The sequence below is a fragment of the Salmo salar genome, chromosome 01 (genome assembly GCF_965601325.2).
Source record: "Salmo salar chromosome 01, fSalSal1, whole genome shotgun sequence".
NCBI classification, from domain to species: domain Eukaryota; kingdom Metazoa; phylum Chordata; class Actinopteri; order Salmoniformes; family Salmonidae; genus Salmo; species Salmo salar.
In genome coordinates, this window is record NC_138291.1 from 149,401,244 (window position 1) to 149,419,773 (window position 18,530).

The window sequence follows — 18,530 nt, forward strand, 5'->3', positions numbered from 1 at the left end:
GGCTTTCTCTGAACCCTAGCTCATAGCCAAGGAGCCAGCCAATCACTCCCACCAAGTCCCAGTGATACAATTCCCTAGAAAGGCTGGCAGAATTTCCCACACTTCCAAGAATTTTCCTCAAGAACATCGGTCTCATCCCATCTCCTCTCCTCTCCTCTCCCACAGAGAGCTTCTCGAGCCAAGAGAGAGGAGAGACCAAAGAAAGACATCGGTCACGTCTGTTTGTTTACCATTATACTCATCACAGTCCGGACGCCAAGAGGATGTAACACAAAGGGGAGAAAAGTAATATTTCATTTGTGTTTCCAAAATGGTGGGAAGGAAGTTTCTCTTGGGTTGTGGCAGAAAACCAGAAACATGGTTTCATCACCAGAAACATGACCAATTAGTGAAAGAAATATCAGAATTGGGCAGCCTGTGTGAACGTAGCCTTAGGGCCAACTGAACTTGCCGAGTCTTGCCTGCGGCAAACAATAGGCAACCGGAGACTAGTGACTACGAGAGGTGTGCAATGAACTGAGGTCTATGCTAATTGGCTCATTTCCCAAGTGTGGGTCTCTGCATAGTGCGCTCTGTTTGTTGGAACAGAAGGGTGAACACTGGGACTCAGATAATCTAACCTGTTCAAGATTATTATACCCTCTAGAACACACACACACGTTTTTATCACTGCTACAGCCTCTGACTAAACAGTGGGCTGGCCTATGATTTAAAAAAAAAAGGGTTTTATGTATTATGCAAACATTACATGTCATTGTTTCTCTCCCATAAAAGCCACATTAACCTGAAGGTGGGACCGTAAAAGAACAAAGTAGGACGATAAATGGCCCGTGTTCCACTGAATGACTCACAAAAACGGCTGACTCACAGACGTTGGAATGAGCAGGTCACGAGTCCCCGGCCAACCCTATATTTAACTGCACACAGAGATGAGCACCAAGGTGGTGATGTCATCAAGGTGTGATCACACATCCTTCATGTGCCAGTGCTACGGTTGCTGCATACAAGTTGACAAACTGGATCAGTGTTTGGGGCAACCTCAACCAACGCCCATTCAGCTATGCATGAGGCAATAAGAAGAATGTTCCATTCCATGTTCATTTAAATTGAGGTATGAAAGCAAGCCTGAGGTGTGGTAGAAGGGTTGTGTCGAAATCAGTCTACTCTGTTAGCTGCAGTATCGGTCTCCCATATCTGCAGCACCCAACCCAATTGTTATTACTGTTGTTATTTGTCTGATATACACTGAGCATACAAAACATTAACAACTCAAATCGTATTAGTCACATGCGCCGAATACAACAGGTGTAGACCTTACAGTGAAATGCTTACTTATGAGCCCCTAACCAACAATGCAGTTTAAAAAAAATATGCATAATTAATAAAAGTAACAAGTAATTAAAGAGCAGCAGTAAAATAACAATAGTGAGACTATATACAGGGGGGTACCGGTAGAGTCAATGTGCGGGGGCACCGGTTAGTTGAGGTAATATGAACATGTGGGTAGAGTTATTAAAGTAACCACGCATAGATGATAACAGAGCGTAGCAGCGGCGTAAAGGGGGGTGGGTCTGGGTAGCCATTTGATTAGGTGTCAAGGAGTCTTATGGCTTGGGGCAGAAGCTGTTTAGAAGCCTCTTGGACCTACACTTAGCGCACCGGTACCGCTTGCCGTGTGGTAGCAGAGAGAACAATCTATCAACTAGGGTGGCTGGAGTCTGACAATTTTAGGGCCTTTCTCTGACACCACCTGGTATAGAGGTCCTGGATGGTTGGGAGCTTGTCCCCAGTGACGTACTGGGCCCTTCGCACTATCCTCTGTAGTGCCTTGCGGTCAGAGGCCGAGCACTTGCCATACCAGGCAGTGATGCAACCAGTCAGGATGCTCTCGATGGTGCAGCTGTAGAACCTTTTGAGGATCTGAGGACCCGAGGACCCATGCCAAATCTTTTCAGTCTCCTGAGGGGGAATAGGTTTTGTCGTGCCCTCTTCACGACTGACTTGTTAGTTTGTTGGTGATGTGGACACCAAGGAACTTGAAGCTCTCAACCTGCTCCACTGCAGCCCCGTCGATGAGATTGGGGCGTGCTCAGTCCTCTTTTTCCTGTAGTCCACAATCATCTCCTTTGTCTTGATCACGTTGAGGGAGAGGTTGTTGTCCTGACATCACACGGCCAGGTCTCAGACTTCCTCCCTAAAGACTGTCTCATCGTTGTCAGTGATCAGGCATAACACTGTTGTGTCATCGGCAAACTTAACGATGGTGTTGGAGTCGTGCAGTCATGAGTAAACAGGGAGTACAGGAGGGAGCTGAGCACGCACCCCTGAGGTGCCCCTGTGTTGAGGATCAGCATGGCGGATGTGTTGCTACCTACCCTTACTACCTGGGGGTAGCCTGTCAGGAAGTCCAGGATCCAGTTGCAGAGGGAGGTGTTTAGTCACAGGATCCTTAGCTTATTGATGAGCTTTGAGGGCACTATGGTGTTGAACACTGAGCTGTAGTCAATGAATAGCATTCTCACATAGGTGTTCCTTTTGTCCAGGTGGGAAAGGGCAGTGTGGAGTGCAATAGAGATTGCATCATCTGTGCATCGGTATGCAAATTGGAGTGGGTCTTGGGTTTCTGGGATAATGGTGTTGATGTGAGCCATGACCAGCCTTTCAAAGCACTTCATGGCTACAGACATGAGTGCTACGGGTCGGTAGTCATTTAATCTTAGTGTTCTTGGGCACAGGCATAGACTGATCAGGTGAATCCAGGTAAAAGCTATGATCCCTTATTGAAGTCGCTTGCTAAATCCACTTTAAATCAGTGTAGATGAAGGGGAGGAGACAGGTTAAAAAGCCTTGAGACATGGATTGTGTAAGTGTGCCATTCAGAGTGAATGGGTGAGACAAAATATTTAAGTGCCATTGAACAGGGTATGATAGTAGGTGCCAGGTGCAACGGTTTGTGTCAAGAACTGCAACGCTGCTGGGTTTTTCACGCTAAATAGTTTCCCATGTGTATCAAGAAGGGTCCACCATCCAAAGGACATCCAGCCAACTTGACAACTGTGGGAAGCATTGAAGACAACATGGGCCAGCATCCCTGTGGGCAACTCAATATTAGGAAGTTGTTCCTAATGTTTGCTATACTCAGTGTAAGTGAGCATTATTATAGATATAATAGAGCTCTAGCTTACTGGCAATATGTGTTGCTCCCTGTTAACATTAGATAATAACAAAATGTCTTTCTTGACATATATTGGGGTAGGTATGAGGTCTTACCTGTAATATCTGTTGCTCCAGCTGAGAGTTGGCTCTGCACAGCTCCATGATCTGTCTGAGCAGCAGCTTGGTGCTCTCCGTCTTTCCTGCTCCACTCTCCCCACTACGGTCACAGTAAGAGAGTCCATTATAAATAACTCAAATGATACACTGCCAGTTATGTAGTACGGCTGTAGTATGACATTGAATATAGACATGATCAATTTCTCAAATGTAAAGAGAAAAAAAAAAAGCTATGTATTGCCATCATACACAGACTACCAAGATACAGTGCGCTCCAATAATATTGGCATACTTGGTAAATATGAGCAAAACGGGCTGTGATTTTTTTATTATTATTGTTTATCCTCTTGGTCTTTCATTCAAAATATTCACAAAACTCAAACCTTTATTTAAAGTAAAATGTAAAAAATGTTATAAAACGAATATTTTTCTCAAACATGTGTGCTACAACTATTGCCACCCCTTCATTCAATACTGTGTGCAAACTCCCTTTGCCAAGATAACATCTCTGAGTCTTCTCCGATAATGAGTAACGAGGTTGGAGAACATATGGCGAGGAATCTGAGACCATTCCTCCATACAGAATCTCTCCAGATCCTTCAAATTCTGAGATTTCCCGCTCATCCCACAGGTTTTCTATGGGGTTTAGGACAGGGGACTGGGATGGCCATGGCAAAACCTTGATTCTGTGGTCAGTGAACCATTTGTGTGTTGATTTGAGGTGTACTTTGGATCATTGTCCTGCTGGAAGATCCAACCACGGCCCAGTTCAAGCTTCCTAGCAGAGGCAGTCAGGTTTTGATTTAATATCTGCTGGTACTTGAGAGAGTCCATGATACCATGTATCCTAACAAGTTGTCCAGGGCCTTGGAAGAAACAGGCCCACAACAACAAAGACCCACCACCATACTTCAGTGAGGATGTGGTCATTTTCTGCATGGATATGTTTCAGTCCATACCAGACCCACCTCTGTTTGTTTCCAAAAAGCTCTATTTTGGCTTCATCTGACCATAGAACTCGGTCCCATTGAAAGTGTCAGTAACGTTTGGCAAACTGTAAGCACTTGAGTTTGTTGTTTGATGACAGCAAAGGCTTTTTTATGGCAACCCTCCCAAACAACTTGTGGTTATGTAGGCGTCGTCTAATCGTAGTTTTGGAGACTTTCTGACACCAAGACCCAACTAACGTCTGCAATTCTCCAGCTGTGATCCTTGGATATTTTTTGGCCACTCTAACCATCCTCTTCACTGTGCGTGGGGACAATATAGACATACGTCCTCTTCCTGGCCGATTGTTAACATCTCCAGTTGCTTTAAACTTCTTAATTATTGCCCCGATACTGGAAATGGGCATATTCAACCGTTGAGTCATTTTCTTATAGCCATTTCCTGATTTGTGCAGCTCAACAACCTTTTGTCGCACATCATTACTGTATTCTCGGGTCTTTCCCATAGTGATGAATGACTATGGGAACTTGGCCTGTCTCACCTCATATTTATACCCCAGTGAAACAGGAAGTCATGGCTTACCACTTAAGTGTTCCTAATCACTCAGGTGAACATAAAATATGAATGGGAATATACTTCAGTTAGATTTTACTCATAAGAATTTGTTCCAATAATTGTGGCACACAAAACCTTTTCACATTTATTTTAATCATTACACTTCAATTAAAGGTTAGATTTTTGTGAATATTTTGAATGAAAGACCAAGAGGATAAACAGCAAAGACATTGTTTTCACAGCGCGTTTTGCTCATATTTACAGTGTGCCAATATTATTGGAGGGCACTGTATACCATTTGAACACTGACTGTAAGATTAATTTGGCACAGATAACACAATATCAGCTCAGAACGTCATCCTACCTTTTCGGGTTTCTAGTGACCAAGAATTAGAAAGACATTTGGCAGCCAAATTGCAGGAGCTTGATATGTCTCTACCAAATTGATAAGCTGTACACATGAGTCAGTACTTGAAAACCAGTGCAGGGTTTTGCATGAGCAATAGGACTTGCAAATGTGCATGTGCTGCTGATAGTGCCTTCACTGTATGTAGTCTACACTCTGTTGATGCCACCATGCTGCTTCCTGCCAAGGGGAGAAAGCCAAGCATGGCCTAGGGCTTTTGTGATAAGCTCTGATTGCAAATGGCATTTTACTAATAGATGTTTTTAAGCCTTTTTTCATTTAAATGCTGGGCATGTTTCCACGACATCGTCGCTGGCTGTTTATCCAGTATACACTCAGTCTTGACTTTCTGCCTGATGTTTGCTTCAGAACTCTACATTCCCCAACTGCAAGCCCAAGAACTGCATTCATAGTTCAAAATCCTGGGAGAACTGATAATGCCTGGCTGTTGAATTAATTTCTTCCTTATCCCCATTTACAGAGTCTAGACTCCATTGCAACTCTTTAGCATGTTTATTGGCCTCCAATGAAGCAAGATAAACACCCATGTCATAAAATAGATATGACCTATGAGACGTACATTCCCTTTGTCTGACCCTTTCTCATTGTTAAAAATAGAGATGTTATTTATTTACATGCTAATGTGTGGGTATACCTATGCATTTAGGTGGGTGTTCTATCCCTATCATTGTATAAGTCATGGTACAGTAAGTTGTCAATCACATTCTTTCCTTGTTACCGCAAGCAACTATTGGCCTTATTCAGCCCCTCCCACCCTGACCGGCTCATTCATCAGTGACAGCGCTGTAACACGGGATGACTGGCCCCATTCAACCACTGCGGAGGCTGCTGGTAGGCATGTGCTTGAAAAAACAAACGGCCAAATACTATACAACCAACAACCGCATGGATCAGGAAAAGTACACAAGTCCTTCCAATCTTGCATTCATGTATTTATATAAGCACCCCTCTTTCCAGATGGATCCACAAGCTTCCATGGATGTGAAACAGAGCAACATCTCACTTTTATTGTAGGTTCTATATGGTTTCAACAAAAGCTTATCCATCAACCTGTCACGCTCAACAGTTTCCTGTGTGTATCAAGAATGGTCCACCACCCAACGGACATCCTGCCAACTTGACACAACTGTGGGAAGCATTGGCGTCAACATGGGCCAGCCTCCTTGTGAAACGCTTGACACCTTGCAGAGTCCTTGCCCCGACAAATTGCGGCTGTACTGACAGCAAAAGAGGGTGCAAGAAAGGTGTTCCTAATGATATGTACACTCAGTGTACATCCTGTAGATGTCTGCAATACTAGTTATGCAATTTCAAGCACATTTTATCTTAGAGAAAAGGGAAAAAACGTGGCTATTGACAAACGTTAAAGATGAAATATTAACATGAAGGTTGCATATGTTTCACTTTCATGGAAATGACTAAGTGTTTGTAATTACAGTATTAAAATCCCTACACCTACATTTAAAAAACAGGGAGACGCTGTAGCCTGCAGCAGTGGAGAGCAAACATCCAAAGTACAGTACAAAATATCCCCCACTAGAATGATTGACAGGACTACATTACAGTTAAACTCCTAAACTTCTGCTAAACACATTGAGGAGAACCTCCCTCATGATAAACAAGTTTACTGTAGGTTTATGCCGGGGCAGACCCAGTGTAAATGCATTCCTTAGGGAGCAATCCATATTACTGTAGTGGAAACCTCTGTAGCTTGATACCGAAGGCTGCAGTGATCTGACCATGCTCCATTGCTATAGTGGTATTGTAATTATGGATCCCAAATCTGCTCAAAAATCTTTTTCCCTAGATTGTTTTGTGATAACTAGAGAAATCTAGGATACCACATAGGACTCCTGAGGAGAGGGGGTTATAAGAAAAACTCAGAGGGGATTTGCAGGGAGAGAGAGAGAAAAAAAAGAAAAAGGAGAGTGATGTGAAAGATGACTCCAGAAAGGATGGCTGCCGTTTGATTGGCTCTTAGCCAACCGTGCTATTTTTCTTTGCATTGTTTGTAAGTTATTTTGTACATAATGTTGCTGCTACTGTCTCTTATGACCGAAAAGAGCTTCTGGACATCAGAACAGCAATTAATCACCTCGAATTGGACGAAGAATTTTTCTTTAATGAGTCGGACAGGAAGGATATACTCCAAAAACACTCGAACAGGCCCTCATCCCCGTCATTCGCTGGAGAAAGAAACTGAGATTTCACAGAAGGAGATCGGGGTGAGGATCAGGCGACGAGTGGCTAATCTGCCTTTGCCATTCATACTATTAGCTAACTAATACTATTAGCTAATAAATGGGACGAACTGAAAGCACGTATATCCTACCAACAAGATATTACAGTTTGTAATGTCCCATGTTTCACCGAGTCGTGGCTGAACGACGACTATTAATATCATACAGCTGGCAGGTTATACACTCTACTGGCAGTATAGAACTGCAGCCTCTGGTAAGTCCCAGGGCGGTGAACTATGTATATTTGTAAACAACGGCTGGTGCACGATACAAGGAAGTCTCGAGGTTTTGCTCGCCTGAGGTAGAGCATATCATGATAAGCTATAGACCACACCATTTACCTAGAGAGTTTCATCTGTATTTTTGGTAGCTGTCTACATACCACCACAGACCGATGCTGGCACTAAAACCGCACTCAATGAGCTGTATACCGCCATAAGCAAAAAGGAAAATGATCATCCAGAGGCGGCACTCCTAGAGGCCAGAGACTTTAATGTAGGGAAACATAAATCAGTTTTACCTCATTTCTATCAGCATGTTAAATGTGCAACCAGAGGGAATTTTTTTTAAATAAAAAAATTCATAAAAAAGGAACAAAAAAAATACTCTTTAAAGCAGGAAGCACCAGTGACTCGGTCAGATGAAGCAGATGCTAAATTACAGGACTGTTTTGCTAGCACAGACTGAAATATGTTCCGGGATTCTTCCGATGGCATTGAAGACCACATCACATCAGTCACTGGCTTCATCAATAAGTGCATCGATGACGTCGTCCCCAAAGTGACTGTACATACATACCCCAACCAGAAGCCATGGATTACAGGCAACATTCGCACTGATCTAAAAGGGCAGAGCTTCCGCTTTCAAGGAGCGGGACTCTAACCCGAAAGCTTATAAGAAATCCCACTATGCCCTCCGATGAACCATCAAACAGGCAAAGTGTCAACACAGGGCTAAGATCAAATCGTACTACACAGGCTCCGACGCTCGTCAGATGTGGGCTATTACAGACAACAAAGGGAAGCACAGCCTGGAGCTGCCCAGTGATACGAGCCTTCCAGATGAGCTAAATAACTTCTATGCTTGCTTCGAGGTAAGTAACACGAAAACATGCATGAGAATATCAGCTGTTCCGGACGACTGTGTGTTCACACTATCCGCAGCCGATGTGAGTAAGACCTTCAAACAGGTCAACATTCACAAGGCTGCAGGGCCAGACGGATTACCAGGACGTGTACTCCGAGCATGCACTGACCAACTGGTAAGTGTCTTCACTGACATTGTCAACCTCTCCCTGTCGGAGTCTGTAATACCAACGTTTCAAGCAGACCACCATAGTCCCTGTGCCCAAGAACACTAACGTAAGATACCTAAATGACTACCAACCTGTAGCACTCACGTCTGTAGCCATGAAATGCTTTGAAAGGCTGGTCATGGCTCACAACAGCATTATCCCAGAAACCCTAAACCCACTCCAATTTGCATACTGACCAAACAAATCCACAAATGTCGCAATCTCTATTGCACACCACACTTTCACACCTGGACAAAAGGAACACCTATGTAAGAATGCTATTCATTGACTACAGCTCAGCGTTCAACACCATAGTGCCCTCAAAGCTCATCAATAAGCTAAGGATCCTGTGACTAAACACATCACTCTGCAACTGGATCCTGGACTTCCTGACGGGCCGCCCCCAGGTAGTAAGGGTAGGTAGCCACACGTCCGCCACGCTGATCTTCAACACGGTTGCCCCTCAGGGGTGCGTGCTCAGTCCCCTCCTGTGCTCCCTGTTCACTCATGACTGCACGACTCCAACACCATCATTAAGTTTGCTGATGACAACAGTGGTAGGCCTGATCATCAACAACTATGAGACAGCCTAACTTTTCCCTCAACGTGATCAAGACAAAAGGACATGATTGTGAAAAGGAGGACCGAGCAAGCCCCCATTCTCATCAACGGGGCTGTAGTGGAGCAGGTTGAGAACTTCAAGTTCATTGGCATCCACATCACCAACAAACTAACATGGTCCAAGCACACCAAGACAGTAGTGAAGCGGGCATGACAAAACCTATTCCCCCTCAGGAGACTGAAAAGATTTGGCATGGGTCCTCAGATCCTCAAAAGGTTTTACAGCTGCACCATCGAGAGCATCCTGACTGGTTGCATCACTGCCTGGCATGGCAACTTCTCGGCCTCCAAACGCAAGACACTACAGAGGTTAATGCCTACGGCCCAATACATCACCGGGGCCAAGCTTCCTGCCATCCAGGACCTCTATCCAGGCGGTGTCAGAAGATGGCCCTAAAATTGTCCAAGACTCCAGCCACCCGAGTCATAGACTATTCTCTCAGCTACCACATGGCAAGCGGTACCGGAGCACCAAGTCTAGGTCCAAGAGCCTTCTAAACAGCTTCTACCCCCAAGCCATAATACTCCTGAACAGCTAATCAAATGGCTAAACAGACCCCCTCCCTCTTTTACACCGCTGCTAATCTCTGTTATCATCTATGCATAGTCACTTTAATAACTCTATCTACATTTGAAGTCAGAAGTTTACATTCACTTAGGTTGGAGTCATTAAAACTCGTTTTTCAACCACTCCACAAATTTCTTGTTCACAAGCTATAGTTTTGGAAAGTCGGTTAGGACATCTACTTTGTGCATGACAAGTCATTTTTCAACAATTGTTTACAGACATATTATTTCACTGTATCACAATTCCAGTGGGTCAGAAGTTTACATACACTAAGTTGACTGTGCCTTTAAACAGCTTGGAAAATTCCAGAAAATGATGTCATGGCTTTAGAAGGTTTTAATAGGCTAATTGACATTATTTGAGTCAATTGGAGATGTACCTGTGGATGTATTTCAAGGCCTACCTTCAAACTCAGTGCCTCTTTGCTTGACATCATGGGAAAATCAAAAGAAATCAGCCAAGACCTCAGGAAAAAAAATGGTATACCTCCACAAGTCTGGTTCATCCTTGGGAGCAATTTCCAAACACCTGAAGGTACCACGTTCATATGTACAAACAATAGTACGCAAGTATAAACACAATGGGACCACCCAGCCGTCATACCGCTCAGGAAGGAGACGCGTTCTGTCTCCTAGAGATGAACGTACTTTGCTGCGAAAAATGCTAATCAATCCCAGAGCAGCAGCAAAGGACCTTGAAAAGAGGCTGGAGGAAACAGGTACAAAAGTATCTATATCCACAGTAAAACGAGTCCTATAAAAACAACATAACCTGGCCGCTCAGCAAGGAAGAAGCCACTGCTCCAAAACCGCCATAAAAAAAAAGCCAGACTACGGTTAGCAACTGCACATGGGGAACAAGGTCATACTTTTTGGAGAAATGTCGTCTGGTCTGATGAAACAAAAATAGAACCATTTGGCCATAATGTTTGGAGGACAAAGGGGGAAGTTTGCAAGCCGAAGAACACCATCCCAACTGTGAAGCACGGGGTGGCAGCATCATGTTGTGTGGGTGCCTTGCTGCAGGAGGGACTGGTGCACTTCACAAAATAGATGGCATCATGAGGAAAAATTATGTGGATATATTGAAGTAACTTCCTGACTGATGGCTAGATGTTGAAAGCTTGGTCGCAAATGGGTCTTCCAAATGGACAATGACCCCAAGCATACTTCCAAAGTTGTGGCAAAACAGCTTAAGGACAACAAAGTCAAGGTATTTGGAGTGGTCATCACAAAGCCCTGACATTAATCCTATAGAAAATGTGTGGGCAGAACTGAAAAAGCATCTGCGAGCAAGGAGGCCTACAAACTTGACTCAGTTACACCAGCTCTGTCAGGAGGAAATGTGCCAAAGTTCACCCAACTTATTGTGGGAAGCTTGTGGAAGGGTACCCGAAGCGTTTGACCCAAGTTTAAATTTTTTAAGGCAATGCTACCAAATTGAGTGTATGTAAACTTCTGACCCACTGGGAATGTGATGAAAGAAATAAAAGCTGAAATAAATAATTCTCTCCTATTATTCTGACATTTCACATTCTTAAAATAAAGTGATGATCCTAACTGACCTAAGACAGGGAATTTGTACTAGGATTAAATGTCAGGAATTGTGAACAACTGAGTTTAAATGTATTTGGCCAAGGTGTAAGTAAACTTCCGACTTCAACTGTACACATTACCTCAATTACCTCGACACCGGTGCCCCCGCACATTGACTCTGTATATAGCCCCGCTATTGTTTTTTACTGCTGCGCTTTAATGATTTGTTATTCTCATCTCTTACTTTTTTGGGGGCATTTTCTTAAAACTGCATTGTTGGTTAAGGGCGTGTAAGTAAGTATTTCACGGACTACACCTGTTGTATTCGGCGCATATGCCAAATAACATTTTATTTTAATAACAGAAATACAATATATATACAGTGAGGGAAAAAAAAGTATTTGATCCCCTGCTGATTTTGTACATTTTCCCACTGACAAAGAAATGATCAGTCTATAATTTTAATGGTAGGTTTATTTGAACAGTGAGAAACAGAACAACAAAAAAATCCCGAAAAAACGCATTTTAACTGAGCCACACGGGTCCCGTGTGGCTCAGTTGGTAGAGCATGGTGTTTGCAACGCCAGGGTTGTTGGTTCGATTCCCACGGGGGACCAGTACGGGGGGAAAAATGAAATGTGTGCATTCACTACTGTAAGTCGCTCTGGATAAGAGCGTCTGCTAAATGACTAAAATGTAATGAGGGAAATAAGTATTTGACCCCCTCTCAATCAGAATGATTTCTGGCTCCCAGGTGTCTTTTATACAGGTAATGAGCTGAGATTAGGAGCACACTCTTAAAGGGAGTGCTCCTAATCTCAGCTTGTTACCTGTATAAAAAAAGACCTGTCCACAGAAGCAATCAATCAGATTCCAAACTCTCCACCATGGCCAAGACCAAAGAGCTCTCCAAGGATGTCAGGGACAAGATTGTAGACCTACACAAGGCTGGAATGGGCTACAAGACCATCGCCAAGCAGCTTGGTGAGAAGGTGACAACAGTTGGTGCGATTATTCGCAAATGGAAGAAACACAAAAGAACTGTCAATCTCCCTCAGCCTGGGGCTCCATGCAAGATCTCACCTCGTGGAGTTGCAATGATCATGAGAATGGTGAGGAATCAGCCCAGAACTACACGGGAGGATCTTGTCAATGATCTCAAGGTAGCTGGGACCATAGTCACCAAGAAAACAATTGGTAACACACTACGCCGTGAAGGACTGAAATCCTGCAGCGCCCGCAAGGTCCCACTGCTCAAGAAAGCACATATACATGCCCGTCTGAAGTTTGCCAATGAACATCTGAATGATTCAGAGGACAACTGGGTGAAAGTGTTGTGGTCAGATGAGACCAAAATGGAGCTCTTTGGCATCAACTCAACGTGTTTGGAGGAGGATGAATGCTGCCTATGACCCCAAGAACACCATCCCCACCGTCAAACATGGAGGTAGAAACATTATGCTTTGGGGGTGTTTTTCTCCTAAGGGGACAGGACAATTTCACCGCATCAAAGGGACGATGGACATGGCCATATACCATCAAATCTTGGGTGAGAACCTCCTTCCCTCAGCCAGGGCATTGAAAATGGGTCGTGGATGGGTATTCCAGCATGACAATGACCCAAAACACACGGCCAAGGCAACAAAGGAGTGGCTCAAGAAGAAGTACATTAAGGTCCTGGAGTAGCCTAGCCAGTCTCCAGACCTTAACCCCATAGAAAATTTGTGGAGTGAGCTGAAGGTTTGAGTTGCCAAATGTCAGCCTCGAAACCTTAATGACTTGGAGAAAATCTGCAAAAGGAGTGGGACAAAATCCTTCCTGAGATGTGTACAAACCTGGTGGCCAACTACAAGAAACATATGACCTCTGATTGCCAACAAGGGTTTTGCAACCAAGTACTAAGTCATGTTTTGCAGAGGGGTCAAATACTTATTTCCCTCATTAAAATGCAAATCAATTTATAACATTTTTGACATGCGTTTTTCTGGATTTTTTGTTTGTTATTCTGTATCTCACTGTTCAAATAAGTCTATAATTTTAATGGTAGGTTTATCATTTCTTTGTCAGTGGGCAAACATACAAAATCAGCAGGGGATCAAATACTTTTTTCCCCTCACTGTCTATACAAGTGTGTGGACACCCATTCAAATTTGTGGATTCGGCTATTTCAGCCACACCTGTTGCAGATTGGTGTATAAAAATCGAGCACACAGCCATGCAATCTACACGGAGAAACATTGGCAGTAGATTGTAAAAATATTCAACCCTAGTAAGGCCAAATGTTCGTTCCATCCAAAGAATAAATACATTTTCTCCCGGGTAACCCTGTATTTCCTGCCAAAACCGGAAGTTTCATTCAAAAGCATTATAAACCATATAAGTAGGGATTTGATTAGAGCTTTGATCGAAAATTCAAGCCCGATACCACATGAGCCATATATTAAATATGTTATGACCCCTACATTAAAAAGACATTTAATGAGCCCAAGAAAGGCCAAATGATTGTGCCTTTATCCAATACGATATAGGCTACTGCACACTACAGAAAAACATTAAAGCCCATAGATGTAGCTAGCTACAGTATATGCTCTCTTGGGTAAATAAATGAAATAAATGTGAATTACGCACATCGTTCAAACCATGATAAAGCAGAAGAGAACATGCGATTCTGGTGCAGCACATGCGGCCTACAAAGTTACAAGTATTGGCTAGCGATTTTGAAAATATAATAGGCTGAAGCATATATATATATATATATATATACACACATATACATATACATATATATACATATATATATATATATATATATATACACACACACACACATATACATATATATATATATATATATATATATATACACACACACACCTTTCATAATATTTCCCCTAATGTTATTAGCCTACCTCTTCCTCTCCATTGTTGCTTCATTCCTTCCTCGCTTTCAACAGTTAAATGAAATAAGTTCTGTTGTCCTTATCTTTACCATTAGATGCAGAAGATTGACTTCTCTTCACGAAGATTGAATGGTTATGGGTTTGAATAAATAACTGCTATAGCCTAGTCATTGCGCATTCACTCTTTCATACTACCTGTGCGTTCTATTTGCTGCTGTATTTAACATTTAGCAAACAAGAGCTTGCGTCCCTCTTGGAATAGTCTATTGGTATAAGAAATGACAAAACAAACATTATGTCCAGCAAGCTATTCTAGTCTAGCTTTTCCTGCATGGGACTCCAAGAGCTAAGGATCATTTAAGGAGAGAGGCCAGCGGAGCACATGTGCATGTGTAATGCGCAAAAGACAGAGGCTAAAATTAGAAGCAGTGGGAGTATTCATAGACAAAGATTTGCAGCCCTACTCAGTGGTTACTGACTCGGGATTTCGTCAACTGATGAAAAAAATGTAACTGCGTTACAATGTCCCTCCCACACACACATTTCAGCAGCGAAGTAATTCCCAAACTTTATGAAACATCACAGAGAGACATTGAAAAGAAAAGAAATTGACACAGACACCCTATCTTGAACTCTCCACTGATAGTTGGACCTCCAGAGCAACCTCACTGAAGGTTCACTATGTACTGGATCGGGAGATGAATAGCTACTTGTTGCAAACTCCTCCCCTGTATGAGAGTCATTCAAGTGCACACATAGCTCTAGAATTAATGAATGATGTGACTGAGTGGAAGCTAGAGAAACCAAATATCACATTCCCAGCAACTACAATAATGCACAAAACACTGAATGCCATACATGAAGCTGATGGGTTTGGGCCCCACATTGGATGTTTTGCACACATCCTGAACCTCGCAGCCAAGAGAGCAGTCTCTCTCAAGGCAGTGTCCCACCTCCTGGGGAAGGTCAGAAAAGTGGTGACTTTTTTTCCCACAAAAGCACCACCGCTCACCAAGTTGACAGTCAACCAAGAGACATTAGATATACCAAATCACAAATTAATCCATGATATGGCAACCCGTTGGAATACCACACGACATACTGGAAGTTATGTGGAACAGCAACCGGCCATCTACTCTGCTGTATTGGACAAGGCTGTGAAGAAGTCGGTCCAAGATATAGCCATGCTGACTGACAGTGAACTGAAGCTGGCAGAAGAACTCATTCAGGAACTCAACCCCCTGCAAAAAATGACAACTCATGAGCAGCGTAACAAGTCCCACCTCAATGATTCTCCCTCTAAAGACAATGATTCTCAAATCCATGGCACCAGGTCCTGAGGACAGTGCAACCATCAGGGAGGCCAAGGCAGCAATCTCTCAGGACTTGGAGAGAAGATACACAGACCCGGAACTTCTAGACTACGTTCACAGAGCTACAGCCCTTGATCCAAGGTTTAAATCCCTGTCAGCCTGCTGTGAGAGTCTACAGTCGTGGCCAAAAGTTTTGAGAATGACACAAATATTACTTTTCAAAGTCTGCTACCTCAGTTTGTATGATGGCAATTTGCATATACTCAGGAATGTTATAAAGAGTGATCAGATGTATTGCAATTAATGCAAAGTCCCTCTTTGCCATGCAAATGAACTGAATCCCCCCCAAAAAAACATTCCACTGCATTTCAGCCCTGCCATAAAAGGACCAGCTGACATCATGTCAGTGATTCCCTCGTTAACACAGGTGTGAGTGTTGACAAGGACAAGGCTGGAGATCACTCTGTCATGCTGATTGAGTTCAAATAAGACTGGAAGCGTCAAAAGGAGGGTGGTGCTTGGAATCATCGTTCTTCCTCTGTCAACCATGGTTACATGCAAGGAAACACGTGCCGTCATCATTGCTTTGCACAAAAAGGGCTTCACAGGCAAGGATATTGTTCCCAGTAAGATTGTACCCAAATTAACCATTTATCGGATCATCAAGAACTTCAAGGAGAGCGGTTCAATTGTTGTGAAGAAGGCTTCAGGGCACCCAAGAAAGTCCAGCAAGCGCCAGGACCGTCTCCTAAAGTTGATTCAGCTGCGGGAATCGGGGCACCACCAGTACAGAGCTTGTTCAGGAATGGCAGCAGGCAGGTGTGAGTGCATCTGCACGCAGAGTGAGGCGAAGACTTTTGGAGGATGGCCTGGTGTGAAGAAGGGCAGCAAAGCAGCCACTTCTCTCCAGGAAAAACATCAGGGACAGACTGATGTTCTGCAAAAGGTACAGGGATTGGACTGCTGAGGACTGGGGTAAAGTCATTTTCTCCAGAAAATGCCTAAGAACACAGCCATGAATAAAGAATGGTACCAACACATCCTCCGAGAGCAACTTCTCCCAATCATCCAGGAACAATTTGGTGACGAACAATGCCTTTTCCAGCATGATGGAGCACCTTGCCATAAGGCAAAAGTGATAACTAAGTGGCTCGGGGAACAAAACATCGATATTTTGGGTCCATGGCCAGGAAACTCCCCTGACCTTAATCCCATTGAGAACTGGTGGTCAATCCTCAAGAGGCGGGTGAACAAACAAAAACCCACAAATTCTGACAAACTCCAAGCATTGATTATGCAAGAATGGGCTACCATCAGTCAGAATGTGGCCCAGAAGTTAATTGACAGCATGCCAGGGCAGATTGCAGAGGTCTTGAAAAAGAAGGGTCAACTCTGCAAATATTGACTCTTTGCATCAACTTCATGTAATTGTCAATAAAAGCCTTTGACACGTATGAAATGCTTGTAATTATACTTCAGTATTCCAGAGTAACATCTGACAAAAATATCTAAAGACACTGAAGCAGCAAACTTTGTGAAAATTAATATTTGTTTCATTCTCAAAACTTTTGGCCACGACTGTACAAGGATCTCGTCAAAGAAACTGTGGAGCATGAACATCAGGTATTTGATCTATTTTTTTAAATTATTTTTTATGAAATTGTTTATCGTTTTGTTATCATGTGCGTTAAAATGTGATGAGATGTTTTTTTGATGAGATGTGTGTCACTAACACTTAATACGTTCGCCATTTTTCTTGCAGTTTCAAGCAGTGCTAGGAGGGCCATCCACAAAGGAAGAAAATCCATCCTCATTATCCCCTCCTCAAAAGAAGACCGCCATGTCGGAGTTATTTGTACAGCTTTTCAAAGCAGAGAAGCAGACCAAGCCCTTTTCCAAAATTATTGAGGAGGTGGTCACCTCATATAAGGCAGCAGATTTCCTTCATGTGGATACTGATCCTTGTGTGTGGTGGAAAACAAACCAGTCAAAGATCCCCCATGTTGCAAAACTTGCCTCAGTGTTCCGGGAACCTCTGTTGCAGGGGACATTGTCAGGGCAAGTCGTTCTCATCTTGCTTCAGAGAATGTTGACATGCTCATCTTTTTACAGAAGAACCTCAACATAAAAGGAATAGATACCTCATATAGGGTACCAACTTGATGTTGCACTTTGTTATTTTTACATTTAATATTGCCTATACAAATATGTACCCTGTTTATTTAAAATAGAAAAGGCAAAGCACCTACAGGTCGTCAAAGCTAAGAAGCACTTTTAATTTGAATGTTTTTCTCCCCTTGATTTCATACAGTAGAGACAGAAACCAGGCCTAGTGCTGCCATTTTTCAGAATGGAAAGTTTTATTTGTCTTTTGGCAAAATAAAGAGTTTATTGTTTAAAGGGTAATGTTTTTATTTTTTTCTTAAATATAAAGATACCGAAACCGTACCGTTACCGTGCCCCACAAACCCTGATACATACCGAATCGTGGGCCCACTGTACCGTTGCATCCCTATTGTGATGTGGTAGGCCACACAAGCTCATAGAACGGGATTGCCGAGTGCTGAAGTGTACAGCTCGTAAAAATCTTCTGTCCTCATTTGCAACACTCACTACAGAGTTCCAAAATGCCTCTGGAAGCAACGTCAGCACAAGAACTGTTTGTCGGGATCTTCATGAAATGGGTTTCCATGTCCGAGCAGCCGCACAAAAGCCTAAGATCACCATGCGGCAGCTGGAGTGGTGTACAGCTCGCCACCATTGGACTCTGGAGCAGTGGAAAGCCATTCTCTGGAGGGATGAATCACGCTTCACCATCTGGTAGTCCGACAGACAAATCTGGGTTTGGCGGATGCC

The 18,530-nt window shown here is 43.2% G+C and overlaps 1 protein-coding gene across 1 annotated transcript in view; it reads right to left on the reverse strand.

Moving 5' to 3' along the window:
- The window catches only part of LOC106565566 (myosin-IIIb), a 54,762-nt gene that overhangs the window by 33,187 nt on the left and 3,045 nt on the right, over positions 1–18,530 (reverse strand). Inside the window, exon 4 of the mRNA XM_014132834.3 lies at positions 3,271–3,373. Coding sequence (XP_013988309.2) covers positions 3,271–3,373 — 103 coding nt within the window. The remainder of the gene's footprint in view (positions 1–3,270; positions 3,374–18,530) is intronic.